This window comes from Protopterus annectens, chromosome 11.part0 (genome assembly GCF_019279795.1).
Source record: "Protopterus annectens isolate FY-2018-M chromosome 11.part0, PAN1.0, whole genome shotgun sequence".
NCBI classification, from domain to species: Eukaryota; Metazoa; Chordata; order Ceratodontiformes; family Protopteridae; genus Protopterus; species Protopterus annectens.
The window spans coordinates 50707049-50720310 of NC_056745.1; the positions used below are offsets into that span (position 1 = coordinate 50707049).

At 45.0% G+C, this 13262-nt stretch overlaps 1 protein-coding gene across 1 annotated transcript in view; it reads left to right on the forward strand.

The window, feature by feature from the left end:
• ADAMTS20 (ADAM metallopeptidase with thrombospondin type 1 motif 20) overlaps window positions 1–13262 on the forward strand; it is a 3636702-nt gene that overhangs the window by 2292369 nt on the left and 1331071 nt on the right. Inside the window, exon 27 of the mRNA XM_044087413.1 lies at window positions 5681–5842. Within this exon, the coding sequence (XP_043943348.1) occupies window positions 5681–5842 (162 nt within the window). The remainder of the gene's footprint in view (window positions 1–5680; window positions 5843–13262) is intronic.

Genomic DNA, 13262 nt, shown 5'->3' on the forward strand with positions numbered 1-13262 from the left:
GCACACATTATCAGGCTACAGCGAGACCTAATAAAGGAATACGCTGCAGCTCCCCCGGTGTCCATGACGGTCGAGGATAAGAAGACTTTCTCGACTCGTAATGGCCACTTTGAAGTCTATCTCGAACAAGTCTATGCGGCTACTCTCCCATGCTACGGAGGGAGCTGCTAGAGCTAGCGGAGTGGGGGTGGTCTTGCGGCGTCACGCCTGGCTCCGCCTTTGCGATTTCGCTGAACCCTTTAAGGCGTCCTTCATGAATGCGCCCTTTGACGGTTCTTCACTCTTTGGCAAGACCGTACGCGAGACGCTGGCCCAAAGCGAAAAGGACAGGAAGACGCTGTCTTCCGTCGGAGTCCACTTCTCTAATCCCCAACGATCCTTTTCGAGGAATCAGAGGGGACAAAAGAAGATGTGGTTCCGGCAGTCCCGTCCAGCTTCAGACCCCTCGTCCTTCAGAGGCAGAGGATGACAAGGTGGACGCCAGCCCAGAGGCAGAGGAGGGCCGCATAACTTTGGGTCTAGAGAACCGTTCTCGGACAGGCCCGGGCAACAGCCCTGAGGGCTTACCCGGCTGTCCCTCTCTGGAGGCAGTTGGCGGGCGTTTGTCGGAGCACCTACTAAATTGGGAGTCCATCACGACGGATCGATGGGTGCTCCGAATCATATCCAGAGGTTATTCTATTCCCTTCCTAAATCTTCCCCACCCCATGAAACGCCTCCCCGACATCCCACCTGATCAAAGGGAGGTGGCAGCTTCAGAGATTTCGAAGCTGCTAGAAAAAAGAGCCATCCAGCGCGTCCCCCCAGACCAGTTCGGATTGGGCTATTACTCCAGGTTCTTTTTGGTGCCAAAAAAGACGGGGGACTTAAAACCAAAGCTAGATCTCTCTTCCCTGAACCTGTTCATTCCCAAAGAGAAATTCCGGATGGTCACTCTTCAATCAATTCTCCCCCTCCTTCGGGAGAATGACTGGATGTGCTCCATAGACCTCAAAGATGCGTACTACCACATTTTGATGGACAGACTATCCAGGAGGTTTCTCCGCTTCCAGCTGGGAGCCAGTCATTATCAATTCAGGGTTCTTCCGTTCGGCCTCACCTCAGCCCCCAGGGTGTTCACCAAGGTCATGGCAGTGGTTGCAGCTCACCTGAGACTCCAGGGCATTCAGGTCTTTCCATACCTGGACGACTGGCTCCTCACCGCCTCCAACAGGCATCAACTGTATGTTGCCAGGGATTATGCTCTAACTCTTGCCCAGAGTTTGTGCATTTCGGTAAACCTTCAAAAGTCCTTTCTTCATCCTGTGCAGGTTCTGGAATTTATAGGGGCCAAATTGGACACTCGCCTCTCTCAGGCCCTACTAACTTCGGACAGGGTGAACAGTTTGTCATGTCAGGTTATAGCCCTCCTTCAGAACCCAGCTCCATCGGCAGAGTTAGTCCTGAGAGCACTAGGCTGTATAGCGGTGGCAATCAGTCTTTGTCTACACGCGCGTCTACGAATGAGGTTTCTGCAATGGACCCTTCAAGTCCAATGGTCTCTGTTGCTACATCTGTTGAACACCCCTATTCCCCGGAGCCGGGCTTGCAGGGACTCCCTCCTCTGGTGGCTTCGCTCACGGGAGCTGCGAGAAGGGAGACCCTTCGTGATGCCTCCGCCCCAAGCCACGTTGACCATGGATGCTTCTCGCCTCAGGTGGGGGGGGTGCATTCTTCGGGCAGAACCGTCCAAGGCACGTGGACCCCCTTAGAGACCACCTTACATTATCAATGTCCTAGAGATGAGGGCAGTGCTTCTGGCGTTGCAAGCTCTCCATGACCTTCTCCCTCTAGGGACTATTGTGGTTCAAACAGACAACATGGTGGTAGTCTGGAATATAAACAAACAGGGAGGAACCAGATCTTATCCCCTTTGTTGGGAGGCTATGAGAGTTTGGGAGAGGGCGATATCCACCAGCCGCTTTCTGGTAGCAATGCACATTCCGGGTCGGTCCAACATTCTGGCGGACAAACTGAGTTGCGTGATCCTCACACCATACGAGTGGTCTCTCAAACCATCAGTTGCGAAACAGATCTTCCTCAAATGGGGTCTACCTTGCTGCAATCTTTCCGCTTCTCTGTCAAACACAAAGTGCAGCGAGTTTTTCACAATACTTCCCCCACCAGGGGAGAGCCCCAGAGACGCTCTGGTTCATGCTTCGCCACCCGGTCTCCTCTATGCTTATCCCCCCCCCTTCCTCTTATGGTGAAGTTCATTCAGAAAGCACGTCGGTTGGGGAGCAGAATTATCCTCATAGCCCCATTCTGGCCTCGCCAGATCTGGTTCCCATGTCTGCGGTCTCACAGTGTAGTTCCTCCATGGATCTTAGATCCCATTCCGGATCTGATTTCGCATCCTGCGGGATTGCAACCCTCGAACCTGGTAAACCTCAAGCTCGCGGCTTGATTGATCCAGTTCCACTAATGGCAAGGACTCCCGGCATCTCATCACCAGTAAAGGCCATTCTGGTAGCGGCTCACAAGCCTGCTACCAGAAAATTTTACAGTAGTAAATGGAAGCATTTTTCTGTCTGGGCTAAGGACAAGGGCTTAGATCCCTTTACCGTCCCTTTTCCGGCGGTTCTTGATTTTCTGTCACACATTTTTCATCAAGGAGCCAGTGCATCTACAGTTAAAGTACAGTTGGCAGCCATTTCCCATTTTCATGTGGGGGATGGACTGGGATCTTTAGCTTCTGCGAAGATATGCAAAACCTTCTTGAAAGGTATTTTTCTTTTGAAGCCACCAGTTAAGTCTGCGGTCCCACCATGGGACTTAACTTTGGTTTTACAAGCATTGACAAGCCCACCTTTTGAGCCTGCCGCCTCAGTTCCATTAAAGTTCTTATCATGGAAAACAGCCTTTCTATTTGCTATTACTTCAGCCAGGAGGGTTTCGGAACTTCAAGCCCTTTGCATGAAACCCCCTTATCTAATCTTTCATAGGGATAGAGTGTCTCTCAGGACTAACCCTTCCTTCTTACCAAAGATGGCTTCAGAGTCAAATATTAATCAGTCGATTAATTTACCAGTGTTCTTTCCCAACTTTCAGAACAAAGGGGAATACAAATTACACAAGTTGGATGTACATTGACAACTACGTTTTTACTTGCACAGGACGAAGGATACTCACAAGGCTGATTAGTTGTTTGTGTCGTTTGCCAAACCTGCTCTGGGTAGAGCTATTAGCAAAGTTACCCTAGCAAATTGGATTTCACAGTGAATCATTCATGCATATGTAGCCTCAGGTAAACCTGCTCCTATCGGAGTCCATGCCCACTCAACCCGATCCATAGCCACATCAGCAGCCTTCTGGTCCAGGGTTCCTCTGGACAACATATGTTCAGCAGCTACTTGGTCCTCTTCCCATACATTCATTTCTCATTATAAATTGGATATGATATAAAGGAGTAGGGCTTCCTTTGGCGCCGCGGTGCTTCGGAATATCCTTCCTTGAGGGCCTCCCAAGGTTTTAGGTAGCTGGGGACTCTGTCCCACAGTTTGCAGAGCAAATGAAGTAACTACTTCAGATAAAGAAGTTATGTACTCACCATAACGTTCCGTCTGAGTAGGTACTTCATTTGTCTGCAACCGACCCCCCCTCCATGCCCCCCTAACCATTATCATGGTTCCTGATCATGATTGAGATTGTTTCATGTGTTTAGGCATTATTTGGTCCTCTGTCGAGGGTCTTAGTTGTTAGATTAAGCAAACTCGATCTGAGGAAAGGGAGCATGTAGCAGGGGATTATGGGTGAAGGGGAGGAGCCAGGAGCTCGGATCTTTTAGCTAGTAAAGCTGCCGGCTTGGATCCGAGGTCGGATCCGATACCCACAGGTTGCAGACAAATGAAGTACCTACTCAGATGGAACATTATGGTGAGTACATAACTTCTTTTTTTGTGATCCTTGGTACTACCTCCCTTTGAACCAGCGGCTACTTGCCATCTCAGATTCCTTTTCTGGAAAACTCTTTTTCTAGTAGCCATCACTTCTGCCAAAAGAGTCTCTGAGATCCAGGCACTATGTGCAAAACCCCCGTATATCATTTTTCATGAGGACATTGTCTCGTTGAGAACTAACTCTTTCATTCTTCCTAAAGTGGTCTCTGAATCTAATATTAATCAAAGTAGTGACTTACCAGTTTTCTTCCCCAAGTTTTCCAACGAAGGCGAATATTGCTTGCATTTACTGGATGTTCGTAGGCAACTACATTTTTACCATGAGAGGACTAGAGTCCAGAAATCAGATCAATTGTTTATTTCCTTTTCTGGCCCAAAAGTGGGAAAAGCTGTGTCCAAAGTGTCTTTATCTAGATGACTGAGAGATTGCATTACTTTCATTTATGATCATAACAACCAAAAGGTACCTGTACCTGTAAAAACACATTTGACCAGATCAGTTGCTACTTCAGCTGTTTTCCATTCAAAAGCTTCCATGGATGAAATATGCTCGGCTGCGACTTGGGCTACGCTTCATACCTTTATCACTCAGTACAAATTGGACATGGTCTCCAGAGGAAGAGCATCATTCAGCTCTGTGGTTCTCAGGAATATCCTTCCATAAGGCCAGCCAAGAAATAAAGTAGCTGGGCCAGCCAAGAAATAAAGTAGCTGGGGACATGTCCCATTTGTCAAGAATGAACAAAGATTGACAACATCAGGTAAAGAAGTTATGTACTCACCATAACGTTCCATCTGTGTTGTTGATCTTCATTCATTCTTGGCATCCCTCCCACCTTTCCCCTCCTGTAGATTTCCTGAAGGATTGAACCCTTGTCCTGGGATTACTAGGGTTTTTACCTTGGAAATTGCTTTTGCTTACATTTTCTATGTACACTCTTGCTATGGTCTGCAAACCTGATCTGAGGTAATGAAGAGAGGGGCATTGTGGTACAGGCTCAAGAGTTTTTTGGCTGCACAAGCTGTATAAAGGCCGAGCTCGGAACCGATCCCATACATCAAGAATGAATGAAGATCGACAACACAGATGGAACGTTATGGTGAGTACACAACTTCTGTTTATGAAGTATTTGTCCTGTCTGTTTAATATCAATAACATTTCTAGAGGTAGTCATATTTTCAGTGCTGATGAAAGCATTCCTTACCTTTGGTGAATGTTTTGAAGAAGTTCTTTAGGAAAAAAAGGACAGTTACATTAACACATATTAGTCAGGAAAGTCAGTTTGCTGTGCAGAGTAGTCATCACTGTTTGCAAACTTTGCAGATTATAAAAAGATACTTTTCCAGATTACCTTATGATCAGTTTGTCTTTGTTAGGTAGATACAGATTTGATTTAAGTCTTCTCCGTGTAACAGAAGCATTTCACTTGCACCTGAATTAATCTTTGTTTTGAACCCTACTCATATTTTTATTCAGAAAAATCTGTTTTGAAAATATGCTGATAGCCGTGTAGAACTTTAGAATTTCAATGAAAAAAAAATCAAATGAAAAAATATTTGTATTGCAGTGGAAGTAAATGTTGAAACAACATTGAAAGAAGACCACAATGATTCAGCACATAAAATAAGCATTTATTTTAATTAAGTGTAATGGAAATATAATGAGTAAAACTGTCTTGTTGCACAACTGCTGCTCTGTTGCAAGTCATGCTAGTTACATGCATTTTTGTTATTTTTTGCAGTGCTCCAGCACATGTGCAGGTGGATTCCAACGCAGGGCTGTTGTGTGTCAAGATAAGGATGGAAGAATGACCAACTTCTGTAGTGAAGGAACAAAACCAGCAGAATCTAAGCACTGTGAGTCTGGGCCATGTCCACATTGGAATTATGGGAGCTGGGGAGAGGTGAGTACATCCTGAAATATTTTATGCAATGAATGTTAACCATATGCTGAGTTCTGAACAAATGTTTAACTATAAAGCTAAATTATGCTGCTGATGAAATTATTTTGATATAAATTTAAACACACCTCATGATGTCCACAAGTGGAAATAGATTATGTGTTGTTCAGAAAGCTTCCCTCCCTCAAACCATTTATCTGAGATGGGTTTGTCTTTAGTGTATGTTATTAGTTTCTTACTTTTGTGATTTAGAAGAACTTGTTTCCCTTACCTTGCATAGTGTGTGCCAGAATTAGTATATCATGTACAGAAGAAAAGGTGGCAAACTCAGTTGGGAGCCAAGCGTTCGCTGAATTTCTTTAAAAAAAAGGAATTTGTAGCTGTTATTGCAACAACAGTCAAGAAGATAATTTAAATACATATTTATAGATATTTATATTTATCCAGATAGAGATAGGTTGCTTCATTATTTGTACTTGGGAATACCCGTTCTCTTCAAAATAAATAGATTAGAAAGCCAAAATGTGAGGTTATGTCTTGTCATTTGTGTTTACTTATATATGCATGTATTATTTTTTGTCTTCCCCACACAAGCTAGCCTTATCAAGTTTTAAACTTTTGTTATTATTTATTATTAAAAGCTGTTTTGATGCCTGAAATGTAAGAATCTTACATAAAGCAGTACAGTGCAGCAGAACAAGACAGAGTAGATTCAGTTTAAGATTGTAAAAGGCATGAAATAAACCGCATATAAATAATTAATCCAAAAACAAATAATAGCAAAAATAACTGATCAGAGTTGGTTGCAGTGCCCCTAGAAGGGCCTAGATAAACTTCAAATGAGGTAGAAATTCTGGACCTCCTAAAGGCGTTCTCAAAATAACTTGAACAAGTCATGGATGGTATCTGTTTTACAGACAGGGGCTAAATATGCAAATAAAATATTGCTTGATATTTGTAGCCTGCCCCCTGGAGCTAGTGGCATATCATCTAATGACCTGCAGTGTGTAGCCAAGTCAGCTGCTTGAGATAGGCAAGACCTAGAAGGACACTGAAGGTGAGGGTCAAGATTTTAAAGGCACATCTAGCCAGAAATGGAAACCAATGCTGAGTTATATGACTGGTACCGAAGGTATCAGTAAGTTGTGTGGGCATGGAATTCTGCAGTTGGTCTAAGTCATCTTACATAAGCCTGAGGAAGAATATGTTAATCTTATCCAGATGGGAAATTACCAGTTTATATACCATCATTGTATAATCCAAAGGTGGAATAATATGCTTCAATTGGAAGTAGGCAGATGGCCTGACTGAAATCACTGTTGCAGTATTGTGACAAATGGGTTGTCATTGCTGACATCTGGCCAATGTAACCAAAGCTTTACCTTCCTTCCTTAGGTCATACGTCCAACGCATGACCTCAGATCGTATGCATTGGGGTATAAAGATGGATGTATGAGCATGTATCCTCAGACTGTCTCACTGCCAGCCTGAACACAGGTTGTGCATCCATTGGGACTGTTCACTGTTTGCTTGTTGGTACCTTTGCTTAATTCGTTTCATCCAGATAAGTGCCCGGTTGAGGATCCTTGCTTTTTGCCTTATGTTTTATTGTTTGTAAGTTGTAGATGACACATGGGAGAGGCAAGAGCTGTAGAAAGATTCCATATAAGGATATGCATACCAAGTGTCTTTGTTGTCTAGGCACAGAACATGCTCACTAATCCTGCTCTGTTTGTCAGTCATTCATTCCAAAAACCCATAGGTCTAAGCAGACTACCTTCCTCAAGACCTAGTGTCTTAAATGCCTGGCCTAGTCAAAGATGGCAGACTCCGCATCCCCATATGTGTCTTTTCCACTAAAGAAAAAGGTTGAGGCCTCGAATGGATCAGTGGTCCAACATTTCTGACTCTAACGTACCTGAGGTTACAGTACTCAAGGTACGTCAGACTTCTGCTCAGTTGCCCTCTACTGAGATCCCATCGGAAGCTGGTATGGCTACTGAGGCCTTGCAGATTGCCGATACGACCCAGGAACCTGCCCTAATTATTTCAGAATGGCCACATGGTGCCCCACAAACTTTAGTTAAGGAGGAAATCCCAGGCTCTCTATTAGAGGTCAGAGTTTTAAACCTCCATTTCCTTAAACCTCCCTCCTTTGGGTCTCCCCTACTACAGGCTACACCCAGAAAACCCAACCTGGATTCCTCATCTTCTGATGAGGAGCAGGATGATGACTCAGTCCATTCTCTGGAATATTCTCTCAGATGCATTCCCCAGGACAATTTTCCTGTGATGAAAGGGAGTCCCTCTCACGTGATTCACCTTTGGTGAAACTATACAGAACATGCCACTTTGACTGGCAGTCTATTCAGATCTGTGCTGTGGAGAAGCAGCATTACCCCCTCTTGGAGCTGGGTACCTCTTCCCTTTCTGCAGTCCCTCCTGTTCTGAACGCTTTCCAGGACACTTTGCAGTCCACTTCTCCTGCAGTTGACTCTCGCCCTCCAGCTTGCAAGAGACCAGATAGGGTTAACAAGGTCTCTGATGACCTAAAATATCTGTATAAGAACCCAGCAGCAGACCTTTTGGCAGTTTCTCTCTCTGCAGATAAGCCCTTTAAGCTGCTGCCCAGTGCTAATACCCTACCTATAGACAGATATACTAGGGTTATGGATAGATGGGGAAGAAAGTTTACACCTCTGCTAGCATTGTTTTTGGGGCAATTAATTACCAGACCTAAATGACTAATCTGTTCTGGCCTCCTTGAACAGTTCCCCGAGTCTTTGACTACCTTTGCAGCACCCCTCCTCTTCTCTATGCCCCCACTTCCCCAAGTCTAGGACTACATCTGCAGCACCCCTCCTTCTCTCCCTGCCCCCACTTCCCCAAGTCTGGGACTTGCTGTGCAGCACCCCTCCTCCTCTCCCCATCCCCACTTCCCCAAGTCTGGGACTATCTCTGCAGCACCCTTCCTCCTCTCCCCCACTACCCCAAGTCTGTGACTACCTCTGCAGCACATCTCTTCGTCTCCATGCTCCCACTTCCATAAGTCTGGGACTACTACTGCACTAATCCTCCTTCTCTCCCCACTTCCCCAAATCTGTGATTACCCCTGCAGCACCCGTCCTCCTCTCCCTTCCCCCACTTCCACTTCCCCAAGTCTGTAACTACCTCTGCAGCACCCCCCTCCTCTCCCCCACTACCCAAAGTCTGTGACTACCTCTGCAGCACACCTCTTCCTCTCCATGCCCCCACTTCCCTAAGTCTAGGACAACCACTGCACCACCCCTCCTCCTCTCCCCACTTCCCCAAGTCTGAGACTACCTCTGCAGCACCCTTCCTCCTCTCCCCTCCCCCAAGTCTGGGACTACCGCTGCAGCACCCCTCCTCCACTTCCCCAAATCTCTGACTAGCTCTGCAGCACCTCTCCTACTGTCCCCTCCTCTCCCCACTTCCCTAAGTTTGGGATTACCTCTGCAGCACCCCTTCTCCTGTCCCTGCCCCCACTTCTCCAAGTCTGTGACTACATCTGTAGCACCCCTCCTCCTCTCCCCATCCCCACTTTCCCAGGCCTCAACTACCTCTGCAGCACCCCGTCTTGTTTCCCCAGCTCCGCTTCCCCTCTTTCCAAAGACTGTTGCTGTCTTTGGCTGGGTGGAAAGATATTACCATAGACAAATGGGTCCTCTCCATCATCATAGACAGCTGTGCCATGTCTTGGGAAAGCATTCCCCCTCTAACAGGCATGCCTCCACCTCCTCAAAACCAAATTTCCCTTCTGAACCCCCCCCCCCTTTATTCAAGATCTCTTAAATCAGGAGACCATCAAGCAAGTCCCTAAATAATTTTTAGGAAAAGAGTTTTATACCAGGATTTTTCTAGTACTAAGAAAAGAAGAGCAGTGGAGACCCATTGTAGACTTGTCTACCCTGAACACATATCTGAAAGTTCCCTCTTTCAAAATGCTCTTCCTTCAGTTGCTTCACCCTTTCATTGTACCACAGGCTTTCTTAGTGTTATTAGATGTGAAAGATGCCTACCTACTAATCCATATCTGTACTTGCTGCAAGAGATTCCTCAGGTTTTTCTCAGGCTTCTTGCACTTTCAGTTTACTGCTCTGCTTTTTGGTATTTCCACAACACCAAGAGAGTTCACAAATCATCTAGCACCTGTAGTAGCCTTCTGCCACAGTTAAGAAATTCAGAGTTTCCCTTACCTGGACAACTTTCTGATCCAAGATGTTTCTCCAAAAATTCTTCCTTCAGCATCTTCATTTCATCCTTCACCTTCTGACACCTCTTGGTTTCACCATAAACTACAAAAAAATCACACATGGTCCCTACATAAGACGTTGTGTTTCTGGAATGCAGACTAGACACAAAGAAAATGCATGCCTGCATTCCCCAGGAAAAGCTACCTAGTCTGAAGCATCCCTTTGCTCCACAAGGGAAATGCTAAGGACCCTGGGATTCATGGCAGCCTTCATTCCTACGCTTCCCGTGGCCAGACTTCACATGAGGAAAATGCAGTGATATCTGAAATCTTTGTGGTCCCAGCACTACCTCTTAGATCTAACTGATCCCCCTCCTCCCTTGTATCAAGGAATAGCTAACTTAATGGAAGGGACAGGTCATCCTCAACTCAAGATTACCTTTTCTGCCTCCTCCTCCTCTTCAATAGAGCCACACAGACACCTCAGATGAGGTTGGGGGGCCTGGCCAGGATCTCACTGAGTGCAAGGGAAATGTCAGTCTCAGTTCCTGAAAGAACACATCAACCTAAAAGAAATGAGGGCTTTTCTGTAAGCCCTTCAGATTTCACCCACATTTGAAAACCAGGACCCCTCCAAATATTCACAGACAACACCACACTCATGTGGTACATAAACAAGCAGGGAGGCACCAGTTCTTACCAGCTATGCAGGGGTTGGCAGAGAAGGCATGGAATATAGCAACACAAATGAACATTACACTCACAGCCACAACCAGCCCTCCCTTCTCAAGACGATGCACTAGCAGACTGCTTGAGACACTCCATGGAGGACCCCCATGAGTGGACTGTATACAGGGAAGGACTTCCACAGCATCACATTTCAGTGGGGCACCTGTGCGATACACCACTTTGCTTCATTAAGCAATCATCAGCTCCTTCTGTTCTGCATCAGATACCCTTGGCCCACAGCCTGGAGGACAGATGCCTTCTCTTTCCATTAGACAGGGAAGTTCCTGTATGCTTTTTTTCCTGTTCCTTTTCTTCCAAAGGTCCTTCTTAAAGCACAAAGGGAGAAACTCCTCCTACTGACTTGACTGCATTATGGCAAAGACAATATTGGATGTTCTTCATGTTTCACTGTTGCAATCATCACACTTGGGTTATCTGCCTACAGGTAGCCCTCAGTTGGCCCGAGTACCGGAGACTTAGTATTTCTGCGTCGGTTGCTGTCACTCCAGTACTGACATCAGGTCATCAGTGGTATAAAAACAGGCAGCCGACGCCATTACATCAGTCTTTCTTGCCGAGGAGCCCGAAGCAGTTTGCAAGTACCGGTCTGCTGCTACCTGAATTTTCATTTACAAATTGAATAATCCTGAAGTCTTCTAAAGCTAAGTACCCCATTGGGGATCCATTTTTCTTGCTCTAACCAAAGTCAGAAAAAGTTAACAATTGTCTTACCTGTGGAAAGCAAATACCACACAGAGATTTTTATTCTTACTGAGTCACCTGTTTAGGCCCAGACCACGACATACCTCGCTGTCTGTTTTGTGCTTTGTTCAACACCCGAACCATCCGTAATCGGGCACTCTGTGGATTTGCAGGCCTCTACCGAGACCCATTCCGAGTCCGGTATACCGCGAGACACTTCTTCAACTATGGAACCTGCGGATGTCTCTACCTTGGATGGGTCCGGAGCCGCTGTGCCTGCATTTCAGTTCATGAACTTAGTATTGTTTCAATCTTTGATGTTAGCCAGAAGTGCTGTTCGCAGCATCTGCAATGTAACCAGAACTGACTCCTTTGCAGTTCATATAAAGTTACATTTATCAGTAACATCTTTAAGTATGATTGTAAATTCTTTTTTATAAGACCTGCTGCTCTGAGTACTACTGGAACAGTCTCGGTATTCTTCTTCAACATTGCCCTCATTTCTGCGTGCAGATCCTGGTATTTTATGACTTTGTGCCTTTGTATGTAAGACACTGTAGTCACCAGGTGTAGCAAATTCAATGATCAATGCTAGTTTTGTCTTCTTTTCATGGACTACTATAACTGCTTTTCTTGAACTGTTGGCAACGGGTGATCCCATGTGATATAAACGTTATCATTTTCTATAATGCTTTGTGGCACCTGTTTCCAGTGTTTTTCAGCTCCTTCAATATTATAATGTTTGCGTAATCCCCAGTGCAACAGGCTTGCCACATTGTTATGCCTTTCAGTATACAGTTCTTCTGCCATTAGTATGTCACAACCAGCAACAAGATGTGCAACTGCATCTATTTCTTTTTTACAGAACCTACATTTGTCTGTTCCTCCCACATATTCAATGTATTTTGTAACCAACGTGTATGTATACCACTGTCTTGGGCTTCCAATATTAACCTTTTGTCTTTAGGTTTAAATTCACCTCTCCTTAACCATTCCTGTGTTCAGTCCTGATCAGCATGAGGTTGTACCAGTAATTTTCTATACTTAGTTATATTTATGCAGTTTACACATTTCTTGCCTTCTCTTTTTTGGCACATTCAGTTGCTGCCTGATTTTTATCTCCCTCTTTGATTTCCATTCCCATTTGACACCGATACACTTCTGCTAAACTAAGCAGGGAAGTCATCTTAGACTTATTCTCCTCATTTTTAAAACTTTCATTACGTTTGGGTCTTGTGAAGTCAGCAGATATGTATGCAGTTATACGACTGCAGAGCTATACAAGTAATCAATTTCAAGGAGGCCCATACCTCCTTCAGAATGGGGAATATATAGTCTTGGTATACATTGATTTTTATAAATCATTTGATGAGCATGAAGCATCCTTCTTGTTTTCCTGTCCAACCAATCCAACACAGTTTGGGGCCAGTTAGTAACTCCAAAACTGTAAGTTAGTACAGGAAGAACAAATTGGTTTATAGCTTGGACTTTCTTCCTAGATGTCAACACTGTTTTCAGGATTAATTTTAGTCTTCAAATATTCCTTACTAAGTTTTATTCGCATTTATTAATATTTTATTGATCCTTCATCAGTTCCCAGTACTGATGGAGGTAGTATTAAAGCACAACTACATTCATTTCGGGCAGTATTACAAACAAGTTAAGGGTGTGGCAATGGGGGTGGCGTGCCCCATTTTTGCCAATTGGTTCTATGCCCCCACCTGATAAGAGGCCTAGGGTGGAACAGGAGTTTGATAGTTTTGAACAGTGTTCACAGGC